Genomic DNA, 22,371 nt, shown 5'->3' with positions numbered 1-22,371 from the left:
TCTGTCAAATAAATAAATAAAATCTTAAAAGGAAAAAAAAATACCATAATGCTTGCATTTGAAAGAAACATCTTTTGCGTCTGCTCCAATCTCCAAAAACAAATACCTGCTCAGCCAAGAGAGGAGCAAACCCAACTTATGAGCTTTAGCATCCCGGGGGCTAAATGATGATGAACTCCTTCATGATGAAGCAGTTTGTAAATGTGAGAAACGGTGATGGAATGAAAAGGCCTTCACATCCCCGCACCTGCAGACTTCTGGTCTGCCCTCTGAACTTGACCTGGTCCTCAGGAGGAAAATGCTGAATAAAATATGGGCACAGGCAGCAAGGCCATTTTTCAAATATCATTTCAGAAAAGTAAGCTATGCTCACCGTGAGGGGTACTAGGAAAGAAAAAACAAATACAAAGTAGAAGGGAAAATGTTTTAGAGAACGTCAAACATAAAACGGGCTTCGCGAGAGACTATCAACTGAAATGGGTCAACTTCCAGCTTTGGTCTTATGTTTTTTACTTCATCTGAAAAATGAAATTCTGTGACCAATCACTCTGACCTGTTCTTTTTCTCTTAGTGGTAGCCTTCTGCTATTTGCAGATTTCTAAAATGTAAAAGTCAGAATTCAGAAAAGAACCACAGGCTCTCATCAAATAGTATAAATGCAAACCCACACGTGAAACAGACCAGCGCCTCAAAACAAGCAATCCCCCCCCCCAAAAAAGAAGGGTTTGACTAACAATGAGGATTTTCAGAAAAGAAAATTCAGGCCTATGGCACACAGCCTGTCTACAAAATACCCCTTTCAGATTGCCAGGTTCTTAGATGGCAGCTTAGGGCACCCTCGTGGTTGAAGGTCACAGTCTCTTTTCTCAGTTTTGTAAACACACGTGCTTATGAACACGTGGAAGGAACTGGGGGGTTAAGTGTCCCAGGAGAGAAGGGAAAGGAAGGGAACCACAATTTGCTGAACATTTATGTGAGCCAGGGGCTTGGGTGTGTATTACAGCCTTTAACACTCACGCTGTCCAACTCTTGGGAGCAGAACGCAGCCCCATGACAGATGAAGGAGCATCCTTATCGGCCTTGGCCAGAGAGGAAGGAAGAGCTCTCAGAGGACACACAGAGAGGCCGCCTTTACACAAACCACTACTGCACTTAAAATACAGGCACACGGGTTTCATTTTCAGCTGATGAGATGTAAAGAGAAGGCGAAGAGCGTTTAAATATAATCACACAATAAACTCACTTGGTGAAAGCTTAATAATGCTACTGGGGGAAACTAGGAAGTCAGACAACTTGCTGTGATACATAGATTTGTCAATGCTGATGCTCAGGGGGAAAATCCTGGGCCTTTTAATGATGTGGACTCTCAAAGAGAATGAAAAGCATATTAAGAGGCATGTTCACAGAATGAAGTATGACATTTATATGACGGGGGTTTTTTTTTCCTAGTTAAAAAGAAAAAAGTGGCAATTCTGTTAAAGAAAAGCTTTCTAAGGGCACCTGGGTGGCTCAGTGGGTTATGTGTCTGCCTTTTGCTCAGGTCATGATCTCAGGGTCCTGGGATCGAGTTCCACATCAAGTTCCACATCGAGTTCCACTGCCCAGCAGGGAGCCTGCTTCCCCTTCTCTCTGCCTGCCTCTCTGCCTACTTGTGATATCTCTCTGTGTCAAATAAATTTTAAAAATTTTTAATAAAAAAAGAAATGAAAAGCTTTCTAAGATTGTACTTGAAATATGACTATTTCAGTATCCATTGTACTAAGACAGATGAGAACTGCCTCGATACCCAAGTACAACCATCAAAAACCACCAGGGAGTCACCAAACACCACCAAATGTATGCAGTCCTGAGTCCAGCAATACCACATGTTCCCATCGCACTGACTGCACACACACCATGAAACTCCCCACAAACCCCTCAACCACCTTTTAAGAGCTGCACACATGGTCACAGGACATTTACCATCTTCTAAGTGCAACCCAATGTGTTAAGGTTTCTGCGAGTCACCTAAAGAGATTTTCTTCTGATTGGTCTTTCCCTCCAGGGAAAGACACTTAAGTTGTAGATAACCGAAAAGTCATTATATAATCATTTCTTCCTTCTTTCCCTCCCTCCCTGCTTCCTTCTTAGAGAAGGGGGAGGGACAGAGAGAGATTCCTAAGCAGGCTCTATGCCCAGTACGGAGCCTAACATGGGGCTCCGTCCCTTAACACCGAAAGATCACAATTTGAGCCAAAATCAGGAGTTGATTGCTCAACTGACAGGGCCACCCAGATGCCCCATTTCCTCCTTTTTAGTAGAAAAAAAAATGCACATAGTTCTGAGTAGGGTGACCCACAGATTTTTATCCTCCGAATTACTTCCTCCCGTGGGACCTGATACCTTTCTTCCTTCACAGGGATACATCAGGGAAGTGTGTACCTGGTGATTTAGACTTGTTTCAAGATGTGCCTAGCTGAACCTGAGCACCCACCCCGACTCTGGAGAAAGAGCAAGTCCCCAAACTAGTTCCAGGTCATCCTCAGAAACGCATTATTACCATGAGCGAAGTTCACAGGGCCCTTCCCCTTGCTGGGCTCTGAGGGTAAAGAAGGGATTGTCCCCTTCCAAGACACTGTCCGACCCCTGCTCCTTCTGTCCTCCACTGCTGGCCACCTGTTCAGATACCCAAGTTCACTTGTGCATGCCAAGGGTTGGCTCCGCCTCAGCATCTGAGAGTAGTGAGCTAAATTCAGAGCCTCTGTGGTCTCATCTGTCATGGAGCAGGTCACATTTCTGCGCAGTGAACGTTTTCTTCCAGCATAATAGGAACACATAAGCCTCTGTTCCTGAAGACTGCTGTCCAGTGGCATCCTCAGGCTCTGTCTCCTGTACCTAGCAACAGAAAAAGTCATGCCTGTTGCAGCAGGGAAGAAAGCCCATGCCAGACAACTAGATGACGTTCTCGGGATTTCCCTGCCTCATGTTCGCCCTTCTGCGACACGGCCGAAAGGAGCACACAATCCTGCTCTTTGGAGAATGAATGGCGAAGCCACTTAGGAAAGCCTGCTCCTGCCACGGTGTTCGGTGTGTCTGAAACGCAACACACACTCCACAACTCTCTTTGTCAGCTTAAAGGTCCATAGTTTGTAAAATGAGGAGCAAAGTAGAAATTAATTTCCTATTTTCCCAAGGCAATTATGGAGGGGCAAAAGACAGACAGCCATCTCAGAGGTAAGATTTCTTCCAGAGGAGATCCGTTTCAATCTTCTCTTTCAAACACCATCACTTCTTCACAGCTCTGAAGTCCAGCACTTTCTGGAAAGTTTTGCTAATTGCAAAGCTCAATGCCCTTTTTCCTACATTGAGCTCTCCCAGCGGGTGTGCTCTGGCTCAGTTTCCCAAGTTTGTTTTGGAAGACAAGCACCGCTCAATCCAAATTTTCAACGTGGGAGCAGCTGATAAAGAATTCTGGGAAGTTAAAAGCTGGAGGCACGGTGATGTTTCCGTGATACATGTTTTGCACTTGATGAAGCATATTATTCTGCCCAGGAACTCGGCTGCGGTCAGAGTGGTTTGGGATGAAAGATTTCCAAAACTCAAAAACACGAGAGTCTGCAGACAGGGAAGTGGCAGCTTGAACAATTGTACAAGGTCTGCTAAGAGATCGAGAAGGCCTTTTTGCCTGGGTGCTGAGGGTCCTTCCTGTCCTACCACTAAGATAAAGAAAACTAGATAAAAGGACTCAGTCCCCTTATAAACAGAGATAACTACTGTATCCTCATATGATGACTCGCCACACAAGGAAAGAGATGGAGTTGCTTCATAAAGTGTGTGGCGACAGAGTACCTCAATGTCAGTTAAGAACCACCTGAAACTGAAAAAGATCTAGTTCCTGGGGTCTGGGTTGCAAGAGGTTTGAAGCCAACAGGAGTGTGGGGGCGGAGCCCAGATCGGCCCCCCACAGCATGCTGCTCGAGAAGGCAGGACTTATCTGGAAGAACGTGCCAGAAGAACGCAGAGATAACCATCACCTCTGCATGTGCACAGGCCTTTCCTAGTAGCAGGGCTGAGCGGGACGCCCAAGGAAGGTCACCTGTGTGTTCCTAAGTGACACTGGGTGCCACACCAGCCTTGTGGAATCAAGCCTTGGGGAAATGGCTCTAGAGAGCCACACCACAGGGATCTGCACCCCTCGGGGGAGAGAGGGAAGATCAGTGCCAGAGATGAAGGGAGGGGTGGGGCATGTATGTTCCCCAGACGCACGGGGTCTCTGGTCACCACCCCCACCCCCAAACGCCGCCCCAGGGGAGCTCCCGGCTCTCCTGATCCCAGCTGGTGCCACAGACCTGGGAAAGCAGAAGCAGCAGCAGCAGCGGCAGAAGGAAAATAAGAAAGGAGAAAGAGCAAACTTCCATCTTGAGCAGCAAACTCACAGTCGACCAGCTTCCTTCCATGCTCTGAAAACCCGGAGAGGACGCAGCTCATCAGAACTTGGGTTTTCACAGTTCTTTCTAACTCCTGCACACACACGTCCCCGGGCCGCTCCGGCCCCTGATTAATGAAACACAGGCATGTGCTTAGGAGGGATCGCAGCTCACCATTGGAGTCCCAGGTTCTGGAACAGATCCGCTGGGACAAATAAATCTAACTCCACTCTCTCTAGTACATTTCTGTAGGTGTATTCACATTTTTATAATTTTTTTTTCCCAAAAGTACAGTTTCACCAACAAATGAAGGTGGTAATGACTGTGAATGATGACCAAAACCTGAATGCTCTTTCAACTCATTATTTGCAATTTTGCAGAAAAGGCCAAGTCAACGTCATGTGATAAACTCGAACATCCTAATGGCTCTTCAGACGAAGAGACTGAGTATAGCAAAAAGAAAACAAAAGTAAAAGCAACCTCTTGATTTATTTTCTGGTATTAGAGGAATGTTTCCTTGGTATACTGTCCCTCAGTGGCACATGTGATAGCAATATTGGTGACCGCTGATTTAACAAACATTCTCCAAAGCGCTTCACATGTATTAATTCATGAACCACCGCCATGCTGCCACAACACCGGTCAGAGAGCACTTCTTCCTGCAGATGAAGTAGCTGAGACACAGAGAGGTCAAACAACTTCTCTAAGGTCACACAGCTCAGAGTATCACAAGGGTGCTTTTAGCGCCAACAATACAAAGCCAGAAACACCCCCCCAAAGAAACTTTTGCAAGTTCCCTCATCTGCAAAATGGGATAATAATTCCCCAAACCTTAGAGGCAGAGCCCATAAAAATAAACAGAGGTCAATAAAGAAATAGGAGATGTGAACAACAGACCAAGCAGCTCGACCTCAAAGCACCTCTAAAGAACACGCCAATGGCAGCAGCTCACACATTCTTCTCCAACAAACATGGGACGTCCTCCAGGACATGCCATATGCTCGGCCATAAAACAAGCTTCCAGAAATTTCAAAGGATTGAAATCATACAAAGTATGTTCCCTAACTATGACAAAACGATATTGGAAATTAACAGCGGCAAGAAATTTGGGAATTCACAAATACGCAGAAACTGAACAATACAGTGTGAAATAACCAGCGGGTCAAAGAAGTCACACAGGAAATAAAGAAATACTGTGAGACGAATGAACAAGAAAACACAACATACAAAAATTTATAGGCTGCAACTAAAGCAAATGCCTCAAAGGAGATTTCTAGCTGTAAACGCCTGTAGTACGAACAAAGTTCTCCAATCAATATTCTCACCATCTGCCTTAAAAAGCTGGAGAAGGAACAGCAAGCTAACCCTAAAGCAAGTAGGAGGGAAATAATAATGTAGAGTGGGAAATAAATGAACAGCAGAAAACCCAACAGAGGAAAACCTACAAAACCAAACACTGTTTCTTTGAAAATATCAATAAAACTGACAAATGTTTAGCTAGACTGCCTGAGGGAAAAATAAAGAAGATTCAAATGCTTCCCATCAGGAATCAAACAGGGGACAGAACTACTCACCACGAGACAGAAAGGACTAGAAAGGGAAACCGAATAACCTGTAAGCCGACCAATTAGATAATTTACAGAAAATGGCCAAATTCCTGGAACAGACACAAATGAAGGAAAGGAACTCAACAAGAAACAGAAATGCGGAGAGACCTGTCCCAAGACACTGGGTTAGTAGTTTGAAAACGTCTCAGAAAGAACAGCCCAGGTGGCTTTGTTGGTGAATTCTACCAAATACATAAAGAGAATTAACACCAACAAACTCATCCAAAACACAGAGGTGGACCGACCAGTTCCCAGCCTCAGTGTATGAGGCTGGCAGAATTACTCTGGCATGAAAACCGGATGAGGACTGAGTAGAAAACGACAGACCAGTATCTCTTACGAAGACAGGCAAACTCTTTAATGAAATACCAGCAAACCACGTCTGTCAACATAGGAAAGTGATTGTACAGTATGACCAAGTGGGATTCATCCCAGGAACGGGGTTGATTGATTGATTTTTTATTTTTTCAAAGATCTTATTTATTTATTTTAGAGAGAAAGACAGAGATAGCAACAGAGTGAGAGAGAGAGAGCACAGATAGGGAGGAGAGGGGGAAGCAGGCTCCTTGCCGAGCAGGAGCCCAACCTGGGGCTGGATCCCAGGACCCTGGGATCATGACCTGAGCTGAAGGCAGATGCTTAACCTACTGAGCCACCCAGGTGCCCCAGGAAGAGGGTTGATTTAACATCCAAAACAGAATGGAGGACAGGACAAAACAGCCGGACCATCTCAATAAATGCCAAAATGGCGTTTGACACCATCTAACAACCTTCCCCGATGAAAACAGTCAGCAGGCTAAAAAGCATTTCCTCAAACCAATAAAGGACATTTATGAAAACCCATAATCAGCATCATACTTAATTAAGAAAGCGGGAATGCTTTCTACCTAACATTAGCAATAAGATCGGGGCGTCTGTTCTCTTTGCTTCTATTTAACACCTGCTGGAAGGGCTGGCCAGGGCTTGCAGGCAGGGGGAAAAAGCATTCAGATTAGTTTCAAAGCAAGAAGCACAACTATCTCTATTCACAGACGATATGACCGCATACGTAGAAAATCCTACAGAATCCACGAAATAATCGTTTCTAAACAGGTCAGCAAGGCTGCCAGAAACAAGGTCAGTACACAATGTGACTTGTATTTCTATATACCCTCAACGAACAATCAAAAAAGTAATTCCACTTCAAATATAGCCCAAAAGAATAAGACATTTAGGAATAAATTAACAAAATAAATATAAAACTTGGGGTGCCTGGGTGGCTCAGCCGGTTGAGCACCCAACTCTTGATTTCGGCTCAGATGATGATTTCGGTGGTGAGATGGAGCCCCGGGTCAGGCTCCGTGCTCAGCCTGGATCTGCTTGAGATTCTCTCTCCTTCTCCCTCTGTCCCTTCCCCCATGCTACTCTTTCTAGAATAAATATATGTTTTTAAAAAGTCTTCTGCCAATTTCCTCTAAATAAATAAATTACACTTTGAAAATGATTTAAAACACAGTTGAAAGAAATCCATTCAGATGTAATGGACATAAATGGACAATACCCCATGTTCAAAGATTTAATACTGGTAAGGTGGCAATGCCCCAAACTGATCTATGCACTTTATAAACCCTGTAATTATGCCAGCTGCCTTTTTGCAGATCTTGACAAACGGATCCTAAAATTCATATGGAAATGCAAGCAATCCAGAGTAGCCAAGACAATCTTGAAAATGACCGCCATTGGAGGACTCGCACCTCCCAGTTTCAAAACTTGAGACAAAAAGCTGGAGTAAGTCAATGCCACGAGAGGCCCGAGGATGGATTAATGGAAAAGAACTAGCAGAGAGAGAAATCCTTGCATTTATGGTCAACTGAATTTTGACAAGAATGGCCTGACCATTCAATGGGGGAAAAGAAAAAAGTCTTTTCAGCAAAGTGACGAAGACTGAAGCTGGACCCCTTCCTCACTGGATACCCAAGTATGAACTCAAAACGGATCACAGACTTAAATGGAAGAACTACAGTTACAAAAGTCATGGGATTCCACTTCACACCTCATCGGACGGCTGTCATGAAGAAGACAGACGGGAACAGGTGCTGGCAAGGACGTGGAAACCCTCGATCCACCCCCCACGCCAATGGGGGGTTTGTAAGCTGATGCAGCCGCTCTGGAGAACAGTCTGGCCGGTCCTCACAATGGTAAACATGGAGGTACCACGTGACCCAGCCACGGCACTCTCAAGTATCCTCCCGAGAGAAATGAAACCACGCGTCCACCCGAAAGATGGACCAGAACATTCACAGGAGCATTACACGTGACAGCCTAAGAGTGGAAAGGACCCAAATGTCCACCAGCTGATGAAAGAGATGGGTAAATAGGGCAGATCCCCACAATGGACTAATATTTGACAATAAAAAAGAATGGGGTGATGAGCCATGCTACCACACAGAGGCCTCTTGAAAACATAATGGTCAGTGAGGAAACGAGTCACAGAGGGACCAGAGAGAACAGGCAAATCCAGAGACCCGAAGTAGATTAGTGTTTTCCTAGGGCTGGAAGGCAGGAAAGTAATGGGAAGGGGCCGCTTGATGGGAATGGAGTTTCTTTCTGGGGTGATGAAAATGACCTAACACTGTTGTCATGGCTGCAGAACTCTGTGCATAAACTAAAACCCGCTGAACTGGACCCTTCAAGTGGGTGAAATCCATGGCATATGGATCGTAGCTCATAAAGGTGACAAAAAACAAAACAAAGTATTGAGCCCAGTGCCCGATGCACAGTACACCACGGTTTTAGCTGCGGTTCTTTTTAAGAAGCCCAGTCTGTTACATCACTGGAGAAGGAGTAACTGTGCCCTTTACAGAGGCGCTACACACGTGTCCTGTTCAATCACAGACGCAGTCCCCAAACGGAAATGTTCCCAATTGGGAGTAACTGGGCCCGAGACCAGAGATGGCTCATGGACGATCACGAGCAGGGCCAGAGCAGCCCCAAGGAGGGTACACCTCACTAATGAGGCCACTGCCCTCCCACGAGTTAGAGCTGGCCCGTGGGGAGCTCCATGGAGCATGGGTCTCAGGAAGAGAAAGCAGGGAAACCACCCAAGAAGGGACTAGGCCATGCCTCCAGGACCAGATTGGGGAGAGGGCAAATATGTAAGCATACGCAGAGGGAAGGACCAGGAAAAACAAAACAAAATGGCAAACAGAAGGTAAAATGATACTATTGGGCTGACCATGCTGGTAAAAAAGCAAAAAGCTAGACTGTAAAATAGGATATTAAACCATGGTGATGGCATTTACTGACTTCCTTCTTCATGCCTCAAAACACTCCTAGGAGGAGGGGAGGGGCGAAGAGGACTGAAATGTATACGCAAAGAGAAAAAAAAGTAAAATACTTTGTAAAAAATCTTGAACATATTGATACCTTTCATAAAGTCACCCTGCACCTTACTTACTTCCAGGAGTGAGAAATCCACAGGCTTTGGATGATTGCGACATCACTCCGAAAGGCAAACAGTAAGGACAGATAACATTCACCGAGCGCTTACAGTGGGGCTCGACTGTGTGCAAAACTCATTATCCCCTAACCCTCATCCCTCTCCAATGAAGTGGATTCCTCTTTAAAAATCTCGTTCCAGTGAGGAGGAAAATGAGGCACGAAAGGTTAAGTAACTTGCTCAAGGACGGAAAACTTATAAGTGGTAGAGTTGAGATTTGACATCAGGTGCCTAATTCCAAGAGCCTGAGATCTGCCCACGACTGCAGCGTGTCCCAGCAATATGTCCGCGGTTCACAACATGATTTTAGGTGGAATGAACTGCTCCCGCCCCATTTTAGTATTACCGGATAGCAAAGTTATCAATTTCACAGTAACTACATAAAGCTTTTTTTGAAACAAAAATGTAAAAAAAAAAAAAAGTCACTTTTTTAAAAAGAAAGCAGCATAACCCCTGGAAGGGGTTATAGAAAAATAAAAATAGTCTGATTTTCCAAGAAGGTGAAATATTTTTCAGTTCCTTTAAAAATCTTCCCTAGAGTCCTGATGTTCCTAAAATGTTTGTAGAAAGAATAAAATGAGCATTAAAAAAAAAAGTCTTTTTGGGACGCCTGGGTGGCTCAGTTGGTTAAGCAGCTGCCTTCGGCTCAGGTCATGATCCCAGCGTCCTGGGATCGAGTCCCACATCGGGCTCCTTGCTCCGCAGGGGGCCTGCTTCTCCCTCTGACTCTGCCTGCCACTCTGTCTGCCTGTGCTCGCTCTCACTCTCTCTCTTACAAATAAATAAATAAAATCTTTAAAAAAAAAAAAAAAGTCTTTTTGTTCTAATCCCTCAAAACCTAGGTCATTTTTCTATAGAGTATATTTTCTATTTGTCCCACAGAATTTTAATATGCCCACCACTGAGCTCTCTCCCACTCTGGAGTGAGCTGCTTCTTCTCTCAGGAAGAAAATTCCTGGCACTTATCAGATCTCTTTTCCTTCATTTTATCCTATCTTATCCTGAAGTTCCAAGACCAGGCCACCTGTCTATTTATTCCAAGGCCTCAGAAACTTTTTGCAAGGAGAAGGGCTACAGGGAATCTGGTAGGCATACGCAAACGGTTTTTCCAGAGGGAAGGGTTACTCTGCTACTCCCTGAGGCTTCCTCTGCATCTGATGGGCTGCCCACCTCTGGCACCCAAACAAAGAAACTGCAGCTGGCAGAGGGGGAAGGACTCTGTGTCTCGTCCTGAAGATCCCCAAAGGCTAAAGACCTTGCCCAGGTACTTCTGCTTCCCACGGCTAGAGACCCATCCAAATACACGGGAGACACCAGGCAGGAGCCAGCAAGACCAGCTCTGACTTCTCCATCCAGCACACAGATCCCAAGAGCTCTCAGGCCTCTAGGCAAGTCCCCAGACCGCCCCGAGGCCACTGTGCTTTCCGTCCCCCTGTAGCCGGCAGCCACTGGGCGAAAGCTGCCCTCACGCACCTGTGCATGTTCCCATTGGTGGTGAACGACTGGCCACACACGGTACATTTGTAGGGCCTCTCGCCAGAGTGCACCAGCATGTGGCGGTCCAGGGAGCTGGCCGAGCTCAGCGACTTCCCGCAGATGCTGCACGAATGGTCTGCCCCTCCAGTGTCCGTGTTATGCTGCGGAAAGCAATCGTCACAGCGGTCACTTAGGAGGATGGGTCAAAGCTGGGCTATTATGAAAGGCAAAGTCAGAGCTTTATACAGAACAGAAAACCCAAAACAAGAAAATACCCAGGACAGCTTCTCTGAGATATATATATAGATATCTATCTATCTATCTATCTATCTATCTATATATATGTTTTTTAAATGTCATTTGGAATATCCTCCCAAATGTCAAAAAGTCTGTCAGGCCAGTGACTATTATCTATGATCTTCTACTGCTTTCATGTTCCGGTTTTGAAAAACGCATCTGCAAGGCTCCGAGAGAAGTGGAGCCTTTGCAGGTCCTTCTTGGAGACACAGAGAGGTTAAGGGAGCCCATGTATTCACAGGAGCAGAAGGACCCTGCACTATTCACAGCAAGGCCACATCCCTTCTTCCAGTTTGCTGACTCAGTCCTGCTGTCAGGGAAAGAGAACTGAAACCTGCACAGTTCGGAGTTCTGGCCTCTGGGAGATGTTAAGAAGGAACATTTCTGCCCAAACCCAAGTTATTAAATGATGGTATTACTCAGTACTGTGCTATGATTTTAGTATCATCAATTCTTCTCGCTCATAGGCAGGATATAAGAAACAAAACAAACGAGCAAAGGGAACAAAGAGAGAGAGAGAGAGAGAGAGACAAACCAAGAAGCAGACTCTTGATTCTAGAGAACAAACTGATGGTTACCAGGGGGAGGCACGTGGGGGGTAGGGAAACAGAGGAGGGGACCAAAGACGGCACTAACATGATGAGAACAAAATCATCCAGTCCCACTCCAAATACATGTATTACACATGTTGTCAGTCCATTGTTCTAGATTCATCCATGCTTCATCATGTGTCTTCTCCCACAGCAGGTAAGGAAGAAGGATAAATGTCCCATTATAGAAGGCAAAAGAAATCCCCAATTCCCTGCTGCACAACAGAAGCCTGTAGCAGTATAAAGGACCCATCTACGATCTCACTGTACTAGGAAGAGACTTAGTTCAAACTGACACGACATGTATGACGAATGGTCTTCTGTTGTATGTGGTCCGTTAGCAAAATATTTGTCCAAGTCTGAAAAGGTAATTCTACATTGACCTGGGATTTTGGTCACAGGAACCTGGACACACAAGACTTATTTCATAACCGACCCTCAAGACTGTTCACATATTAAATCTAAATGGAGCAGAGACGCAGTTCATCTGCAGAGATCAAACTGCCTTCTCTTAACGAAGAATGCTTTCAAACACATAGAAAATCGGCAGCAAACCTGACGAATGTGCATGGTTAGCTGATGCTGGGTAGTGCAAATCTTTTCACACAGGGGACAGTTATAGGAAGACTTCTCCTCTTTCGTTTCCTGCAAAGACATAACACAAGGGAAAATCAAGTTCAATGCAGAGTTGAGCCAATGCAGAGTGGCTGACATGAGTTAAGTACCTGGGTCTCAAAAGCCAGAGCAATGAATGAGCTGAGAGCACGGGCTCCAGAGCTGTTGGGTATGAGCTTGGGGAAGTCCCGCTCCTGTCTGCCCTGTTTCCTCGGGGGTCAAATGGGAAAAATAATAGCATCTACCACACTGCAGGGTGATGAGGAGTCCATCAATGAACACACACAAAAGGCTGGAACGGTGCCCGGTACAGGGTAAGTACCTCAACAAATAGTTGTGTTTTTACCAAACGCCATCCCATTAATCATCAGCGAGGACCCAAAAATCAAGGATCAAGTCACAGCAGAGCTAGAAACAGAATACACTTCTCCCCAAGCCCTATCTAGGCAGCTCCTGTCACAATCTTCTACCTGGTCTTGAGGGCCCCAAGCACAGTTTTCCTAAGAAAACCCCATAGATCCAAAAGGGCGAGGCTTCAGTGCCCAGCTGTGCACCCAACAGGCATCAACTCGAGCCTCTTATTTGCTGTCTGCACCTGCCTGACAATGCTCATAAGCACTAAGAATAAGAATGCTGCCCTTAAACAAAAAACAAAAAACCCTGGGTTCCTGGGTGGCTCAGTCAGTTAAGTGTCTGCCTTCCACTCAGATCATGACCTCAGGGTCCTGGGATCAAGTCCCGCATGGGCCTCCCTGCTCAGCGGAGAGTCTGCTTCTCCCTCCGCCCCTTCCCCTGCTTTCTCTCTCTGCCAAATAAAATTTAAAAAAAAAAAAAAAAAAAAAAAAAAAAAGAATGCTGCCCAAACCACCGAGATAGGGAACGACAGACAACCCAAAATGAAGACCCCCACAGAGGGTGACAAAAGAACAAAAGAACCAGCTCACAACTTGCCGAGATGGCTCATCTGTTGTTCCCTCAAAACACATGGGACAGGCTTCCTGCAAGCAACAGATTTTTACCTTTTTAAGGAAAAGGACGTGCTCCTTCACTAGCCATATGCTATGGTCCCTCTTTCCAGATGTGCCTCCTCACCCACACAGCCCCTAAGCACCACCACCTGTCCGTCCTCATACCCACACCAACAGAGTCCAGGCTCGGACACCTGTCCCAGGAATCTGAAATTCAGATGCTTAGGGACCGAGATCAGAGGGTTTCCCTGGTCAGTAGAATCACCTGGAAGCTTTTCTGAACTAGAATTCTAACCCAAACTCACATGACTTGCTAAATCCAATTGGGGGTTGGGGGTTGTACCCCAGAAATCAACTTGTTTCATAAGCTCCCCAGGAGTTGCTCATACATATCCAGGTTTGGGGGGGTCACTAAGTTACCCTCTTAGGTAACCATGAACCCCTGAATTGAAAGTTCATGTAGGGGCGCCTGGGTGGCTCAGCCGGTTAAGCGTCTACCTTCGGCTCAGGTCATGATCTCAGGATCCTGGGATCATGCCCAGAGTCAGACTCTCTGCTCATCGGGGAGGCCTGCTTCTCCCTCTGCCCCTCCCTTGCTTGTGCACTTTCACTCTCTCTCTCTCAAATGAACAAATAAAAAAATCTTTAAAAGGAAAGGAAGACAGTTCCTGTAGCCCGAGGCCTGGGCTGAGCAACGTGGCAAGCCCAAGCTGAGAATGCAGCTAGGGAGGCCATCAGTCCTCATGGAAGCGTGAGACTAGGGAGCCAAAGACAGGGGACGTCCGTCTCTAAGGCTGGACCCTTAGGCTTCCTTCAACAGACCTCTTTTTCCTTGTATTCATTTGAATGAGTTTTTGTTCTCTGCCAACAAAAGCCACCCTTGAACACTTAACTACACGCTCAACTCCACCCATGAAAACGTCGTGTTTTTTTTTTTTTTTCCCCACAATCACCATTATAGATCCCATTTTCTGGATGAGGAAACAGGTAGAGAGAGGCAAGTAAGCTGTCCCAAAGGAGAGAACCGTGGGGTAGCAGACCCTGCAGTCGAACTCGGGCCAGCAGCTCCACAGCCGGGACAGTAGACCACTGCGCTCTGGAAGTCTGAACAAAAAAGGATTAACTCCAAGGCCCAGAGAGGAAACACCCGTGTGGCTGGCTCGTGAGATGTGATGAAAATACAAGTCACCCTGAAGACTCTGAACACAAATGGCACCACAGGGCAGACAGGGTGGAGGGGACACATGGGGATGTCCAGGATGGCCCTGCGCGCAGCAGTTCCCTCCCTCTGCGAAGTCCAACAGGCCTCATCTGAAGCCATACAAATGCTTTTCTAACCTGTGGCACTGGCTCTGAGGATGAGGTATGCTGCACGTTTTTTTGTTTGCAAATTAAAAAAAAAAAAAGGATGTTTAGTCTAAGGAAGTTGATTAACCCAGAGATGCTGAAAAAGAGCCACCATAGTCTCATCCCGTCACCCGTGCCCTTCCATCCTCCAGGGGCGTGAGGTGCGTGAGGTCGTGTGAGGTCGCTCGTCCTCGGCCCTTCCGACTCCCATGAGCACGGAGCTGACCAGCAAACAGAAACACCAGAAACACAAGTATTCCCAACAAAATATGAGCACTCACTATAATAACGAGGGTGGTCTCATCGCTGGGCCAAAACTCAGTCTCTGGGGTATTTTTGTTCAATTAGTAGATTAAAAAATAATATATAAATTTATATTTATACACATATAATGATTAATAATTATATATTATAAATATATAAAAACATTTTTTAAAGAAAAATTCATGGGTAGGATGTCAATAAATGTAAAAAGCAGGCATCCCTGTGGCCAAGCTCCTGAGGCAGCACATTTTTAAAAAAACCATCTTGCGGAGGGCACCTGGGTAGCTCAGTGGGTTAGACATCTACCTTGGGCTCAGGTCGTGATCTCAGGGTCCTGGGCTAAAGCCCTGTGTCGGGCTCCCTACTCAGCGGGGATTCTGCTCCTCCCTCTCCCTGCCGCTCCCCACCAACCCCCCCCCCCGCATCACGCTATCTCAAATTAATAAATAAAATCTTAAAAAACAAAACTAAACAAAAAAACCATCATTCTGTGTTCATCTCGAGGCAGATACTAGACATACTGAGCAGCTCCCTGGACTGTCTAGCACAGAGTCCAGGGTTTATCACAAACCGGAACCCAGACCTTCTCTGAGGCTTGGCTGCGGCCCGCCGCAGACCCTAAAGCAGATCTACAGAATCCACAACAGTCTGGGAGAAATATAGATCCCTGGATTCAGATTTAATTTTTGCAAAGCAACCCAAGAGAAAAGAGAGCAGCCCAGCCGGAGCCCTGTGAATCCAGTTCTTGCGGCTGTGCTGCTGGAAGGAGCAGACTTCCTGAGCTGACAGATAAAATTAGCAGCTAATGTGATAACTAACCATTCCCTAATGAAACAATCTGGCACCCTCGTCAGCGTCCGGCTGTGGCTAATCTGTCCTGGAACTCAGTGCTAGTGCTGATGGGACTTCTCTCTCTGGGCGCCTGCTCTCAGCCGTGCCCGTGTGCTCACAGGTAAGGGTGACGTATTCCCTCTCACCAGCTGTGCTCTGGGGTTTTGCATGCACTGTCTTTCCACAGTCCCTGGGCCCAGACCCCCCTCTCAAACACTAAGCCAGTGACCCAAGGAACCCTGGAGGACATCGGAAGCAGACGAGAAAGGCTCAGGGACACTTGCACCATTTGCCCGCAGAGTCCCCTCCACAGGGATGGAGGAGCTGCTGGCCATGCTCTACAGTTCTACCCGCACGGTCTCTGAAGCACCAGGAAGGGACCAGAGCCTAGACTTGGGTCAACCCCACCTATGCCGGGGAAACGGTGCGCTCGTCACTACCCATGCCACTTAGTCTTGGTCGAACACAGAAGGATGAGGAGACAGTGACTTTTTGTATCTCGTTCATCCCAAAATGCCTGGCACCTGGGGCAGTTCCTGGCCGGAAGTATATACTGTGAAATGGGTGGGTGGATGGAGAGATGGACGGACAGATGGATGGATGGACAGTCATGTGAGAGTGGAAATAAACCTTTTCTTCCCAGAGCTAGCGCTCCTTCTTGACTCAGGCCACAGTCATACAGGCTGAGTATTTTCTCAGGTACCCATAGGAAGAGAGGCAGGCAGAGACAAGGGAAAAAAGAGAGAAAAAGGTATCAGTGCTCTGACCCTACGTCATCACGGAGCCCTGCAAGTCTTCAGCCGCGGGGAAGACATGAGCAAACGGACCCTTCTCCTATGTTGCTGGAGGGATTTTAGGCTGGTAAGACCCTTCCTGGAGGACAGCTTCTATCAGAAGCCTGGACTAATGTTCTAAGAATTTATAGAAAACCATCATAGATGGTGCTCAGACAATTCTGTAGAAGGAGAGTCACTGGACGATTATTAACGAAATAGAAAACAAATTCACAGAAGCCCAACGGGTTTACTTTCTAGGCCATCCCTGGTAATAGAGGCTAACTGGGAAGATTGCCTCTTCCCCCGAGGATTTGGTATAAGCCCATTAAGTACGTTTAACCAAAAATTCAGCGTGGAGTTCATCAGTTGGGATTACGTGGATTCAGAGAAGAACAAAACTACTCACCTTCTGCCTCACTCCTCGAGTTTCGCTGAATGTGTTGCTAACAGAAGAGACACAACTTTTCACATGCCCCCATGGGTACGTTAATTAAAAGATCCACCTTACTTCCCAAAGGAGGAGACACAGACTTTTGTTAACACATTAATTAGTCCTTCCAATCCTGGCCCACCCACTTACTCTTTCCCACGCCTCCTGACCTGATGCCCACTAAAAATTCAAGAGGACTAAAGTAGAATTCTCTGGAGTCAAATTCTGTGCTTTGTCAAGGAAGGAAAGTGGAATGGGAGATTCAGCAAAACCAGTACTTATTTGCTACCTAATGTGAAGACAGCTAAAAACGATAATAATAAAATAAATCAAGAAGGAGGCTTCGAAAACCCAATTAACCATCTGCATAAAGAAAGAAATGAACCATGAAACCGCGGAGGAGTACGTCAAGTTCTTTGCCTTAGACAGCATGTGAAGAAAGCTTGCAATCAAATCAAATTACAGGACAGAGAATAAAGGATGCTTCCACCAATATTGACACCAGAGCAGAGAAAATTTTCTCCATGAGGAAACTGACATGTGCCCTGAAAAAAATGCCCTTTCGAAGCCTCTCGGTATGTGCTAAGTTCCGAACACGTCCAGGGTTTCAGCTTAGGAAGCTAGGGCTCAAGCGAACATCCTTCTCCCAGCGTCTTCACAGACTAAAGCCACCAGATGCCACAGCTAGTGCACAAAAGCTTACCTGGTTCCTTCTGCCAATCCGATTTGGTCCCGGAGGCTTCGTGGGGGACTTGGCGCTCTGGGGGCTCCCGCCATTCTCGGCGACCTTCCCTACACTCATTACCGTTGACATCATGGTGTTGACAGAAGACAAGTCTGAACCTTCCAAGCCAATGGGCGGACTTGACGTCATTGGGTCAAGGGTTTAAGCTTCTAAGAAGCCTCTGCCATAGAACTGAAAATCGGAAATCGCTGCTGTTGGTCACTGTGAGATTTGGCGTCTGTCAGAGCCAGGGGGCGGCAGCCAGGGCTCCCGTAACTGTTAAGTCAGGTCAAAACACCTAAAACCCTCCTTTGTTCAAGCTGACACTCATGCTCCAAAATGACTTAAGCTTTCACGTGAATGAGGCTCTGTCATGCCAGAGACTGATAACCTTGCTTCCTCCTTTCTGAGCGGACACACCGACACAACCCCCAACAGCAGCAGACACAGGTCTCTTGGCTTTCCCTATTCTTTCATTAGGCAGAATGGGAAAGGCTTGGCCAACAAGTAGGAAAGCCCAGGGAGCTAATGTTTGGCCAGCACCCTCCTCATAACCCTAACACATATGCTACTACATAAACGTTCTAGACTTAACAACTAATGATGAAGGCTATCAGGTCTCACTTAACTCCACTTCCACAATACAGTGTTTTTAACAGGGGAGCCCGAACTGTGGAGGACAACTGAGAAGCCAATCCTACCAGATTTATAACCAAATTTCATATCAACACAAAAAAAGACTGTTGCTTCAAATATACAAGTATGTCATGTACCTATACCCCAGAGAGTGGAAAGAAGAACCAACCGGCCCCCACTGTCAATTACCTCCATTTTCTGCCCCAACTCATATACTATGAGACCTTCCCCTGCTATAGCTATCATCCACGTGGAGTAGGAAAGGGGTCTGCGTTCGCTTCTTTTTTTTTTTCTTCTCTTCTATCACTTGTTGACACTGGAAGGGAAGCAAAGGCAAAAAGATTCAGTGAATGCCTTTTGACCCAGGGATGAAAAAACTGAAACCACGTATTTGTCGTAATCTCAGGCCACTCTATTCACGAGAATACACAAAAGGGAGGAGGTGATATTTAAGTCATCCTTTTCTTCCAAAACCACCTTCTGTGTTTGCTTTTTCAACCTCTAACTGATGTTCCCTATAGTGCTGTCACCCTCACTCTCAACAGCCGAAACAATTTTGTGGTATTTTACTTTCTGGGGTTCCCATTTATACCCACATTGAATTTTCCTTCATACCCTATACCCCAGTCCCCCACACTCAGACTCCTTCTTGACCTGTCTCTGCCTAAAACTGACCAAAGGTAAGGCTGGCAGGAAAAGAACTCACGAAAATCTCATGGTCTAGAAGGTATTAGGTCAGATCTAAAAAGAAAAGTGGTAATACGAACAGAATGACCAAATGGAACACCATGGCTCGTGGCCATTCAGCCCCTTCTAGTTCCATACCACGGCAGTAGGTACAGCCAGAAGTAAGTCTGCCGGTAAACTACTTTCCTCATTTTCTCTGGGAAGATATTCTAGAGCGAGAGCCCTGTCAGTAAGCCACACATCCTATTATCCCATAGTGGGCCTCAACAGGACTTTAGTCAAAGATCAAGCTCCTTATCTCAGCAGCCAAGTGAAGGCTTAGAACCACCACCAGAAAGAACATGATTTCTTATGGCTTCCTCCTCCAACTTCAGGGGATGTGACCTAGGATATGACAAATGGTAACATGCAGAGTGGCTACAAATGTGTCCAGCAGCACAGCAAGAAGAACTTGGGGATATAACTTTAGTAAGTGATGGTGCCATCAGCTCAGAAGTCTTGAGCTAAAATCTTACCAGAGGAGCCAAAGAGAGTCTTAGGAACCGTACTTTTCTCGTCAAGAGACGAAATGTGCCTTCCTTGTGGACAGACATTTTGAAGATAGGGTTGTAATGGGTTTCCAAATGGTGTAAGTAAAAGGACGAGCTGCAGAAACGTGCAACTACTAAGATAACTTGGTGGAGTGGTCCCCCGCACATCTTTCCCACAAAGGGAGAAGAGCTACATCCCAAATTAATGAAAAAACCAAACTGCTGTCCTGTGAAGTTTCTCCATGCTAGGCCTTTTAGAACTGCGCTTCAAACTAACTGTTTTTGATGGTGTTTGAAAATTCACTTGGGATTTTTCTGTCTAGGAAAAATCGTGAGACACAAGCACATGCACGTAAGTGTGCATACACAGGGGCACACCCGATTTTTTTCCTACTGCATTTCTAAAAGTATCGTCAGTTCCCTAGAACTGTTATAATCAATCAGCGTATACTTGTCTGTTTGACTCAAATAAGTGGATGCCTTCAATCTTAAAACCATCTTGTTCTTTCAAATATATTTCCTCCTTAGTTTTATCTACAGCAAATTATGAAATAGCTGACCATAACTCTTTATTGGACTTACATTATGGCAGTAAAAAGAAAGTTAACCTTTCTAGTGCTCTACAAGAGCAGTTTAGGAGATAATCTTGCTTTTGGCCCAATATACACTTAGGAAAGAAAAATGTGGTCATTTACTGAAATCTGGGAATAGGTTAAACACCTCTAGGACTCAATGTAAAATTGTAAGTTGTGAAAACTATATCCTATCATTGAACAGGGAAAGGAAAATGCACAGCGAAGACAGTCAACATGAAAAATTAAAATTATAAATATAAAATAAAAAAATATATTCAAGTAACAGAGCCAGATTGCTAGTAAGAATTTTTGTTACAGTCATTATAACATCAAACATAAATTCTTACAAACACTCTAAGTGTCTTCAATATACAATCTCTACCCATAGCCATGAGAGCTAAACAACACCGGGGCTGAACATTGTAAGGGTTTAACCCTATTGGAAAAGAAGAAACACACACTTGTTGTTTCCCATTTTGTCTGGACAGGAAAACATATGCTACATTTACTTCCTTTACCTAGTTTACACGTAAGTAAGTAGCAATATGAGAGATGAGACTTCTCATCTCTGGTCGGAAAATGCAGTTAGCAAAAACAAACCTGCAGCTACATTGTTTGAAAAGAAGAGCCCAGTTATTAGACTCATCCCTGAAAAGCTGTTTCAGAAGCAACCCAAGAAGCTTTGGTTTTTACTCCTGTTTGCTCTTGAGTCTTATACTTGAGTTCTTTCTGGTTCTGGGAGGATGGAACAGGGAAGAAGGGAAAGGACCTGGTGTAAAATAAGGGAGCTCATTGTTCCAGGTTATGGGAAAAAATCCACGTTAGCATTAAGGCACATCTGTGCACGGATTTAACCAGAGGCCAGATGGCCCGGACCCATGCCCGACGCTGGACTACACTGGGGCAATAACCCAAACTGAAAAACCTAAACCTTCCGAGATTTGATCTGAGGGATGAAAGTGGAACCGTACAGCTTAAGGTCCATTTACAAAGCGTGTTTTTCTTTAGGGATATTAATAGTCTTGGCATCTTCATGCTTCCCTTTGCTCCCTGACACCATCCTATGCATCAGGCCTGCTACTGGGGAGAGCAAATAACAGCAATAAAATACTGACAATGAACAAAATAAAAAATCACTGGCCCCATTCTAATGCAATGTGCTCCAACTGGAACCAGAGAGGACTGGGAGCTCCGATGAAGTTCCCACATCACAGATAAGAAGTCAAGTCTTCATCTTCATCGACAGGGCCAAGTAGACTTGCCAGGCGTCTGTTAGTTGAAACGGTCTGAATGGTGGGGGGCGCTGGGCAGGGAAGAGGGGTGTCTGAAGCACTACTTCCTATGAGACTGACACTCGACACCCCAGATTTCTCCTCCCACACTTCAGGCCCACTGGATCAGGAGCTAGCAACTCAGGGTCACAATTTCACAGGTTTTGCAGCAAGGCCTCAGGAGGACCCGGGGGTAGAGAAAGAGCAACTCAAAGGGAATGTGGGGAGGGGAGAGAAGACTCAACACTCCAAGTTATTGTGACTCCAGGAAAGTCGATCCAGTTTAACTGACCTGTTTTCCTCGTCTTATCAAGCTGGCCCTCCTTACTGAGAGGCTGGCACTGGCGGAGCCCAGACGCGGGCAGGGTCACACCTCAAAGCCACCACCTCTGGCGTGCAGAGTCGGAGCAGCCTGCACAAATGAGAAAAGGTGACATGAAGGGGGAGTCAAGACCAGAAAAGGTCCCTTCTCTGCATCCTTTTCTCCACTTAGCAGCGGGAGTCACAAGGTAAGGACATACGCTTGCATAAGCAAGCTTCCGGCTCCCAGTATGCCTGGGACAGACAGGAATCCCCCCCCCCAGGCACGCCCCCATGTCGGGTGCATTAGGGGCAACATCGCATGACAGCAGCTAGGACCGCTGGCCCCGGCGTGGGGGCGGGGGGAGCTCCAGGCATCCCAGCAGCGCGTTAACAGCCCATGCGAACGGACTTCCGGTTTCAAGGGCAGAGAGAACAAGACCACACTAAGTGCTATCAGCAACTGAGTGGCAAGAGGACAGCTGGAGAGAGTAGACAACATGGAACCAAACAATCCTTTAACGTAAGGACAGATGAGTACACCTTCTCCTGAGTGACAGGGG

At 46.0% G+C, this 22,371-nt stretch overlaps 1 protein-coding gene across 9 annotated transcripts in view; it reads right to left on the bottom strand.

Moving 5' to 3' along the window:
* Positions 1 to 22,371, bottom strand: part of RREB1 (ras responsive element binding protein 1) — a 175,221-nt gene that overhangs the window by 47,125 nt on the left and 105,725 nt on the right. For 7 of the 9 annotated variants that reach the window (XM_059179186.1, XM_059179189.1, XM_059179185.1 and 4 more), the window contains exons 2-6: positions 21,801 to 21,920; positions 18,635 to 18,761; positions 17,789 to 18,001; positions 12,410 to 12,499; positions 10,965 to 11,128 (exon numbers count right to left, since the gene is read on the bottom strand). In XM_059179186.1, the coding sequence (XP_059035169.1) occupies positions 10,965 to 11,128; positions 12,410 to 12,499; positions 17,789 to 17,959 (425 nt within the window). In that variant the 5' untranslated portion in view covers positions 17,960 to 18,001; positions 18,635 to 18,761; positions 21,801 to 21,920. Of the gene's footprint in view, positions 1 to 10,964; positions 11,129 to 12,409; positions 12,500 to 16,509; positions 17,757 to 17,788; positions 18,002 to 18,634; positions 18,762 to 21,800; positions 21,921 to 22,371 lie in introns of those variants that run through there. The other 2 variants (XM_059179190.1, XM_059179192.1) reach the window with 2 other exon arrangements.

This window comes from Mustela lutreola, chromosome 6 (assembly GCF_030435805.1).
Source record: "Mustela lutreola isolate mMusLut2 chromosome 6, mMusLut2.pri, whole genome shotgun sequence".
In the NCBI taxonomy this organism is placed as follows: domain Eukaryota; kingdom Metazoa; phylum Chordata; class Mammalia; order Carnivora; family Mustelidae; genus Mustela; species Mustela lutreola.
The sequence above is the reverse complement of the archived record's forward strand: the minus strand, read 5'-3'. Positions and strand labels throughout refer to the sequence as shown.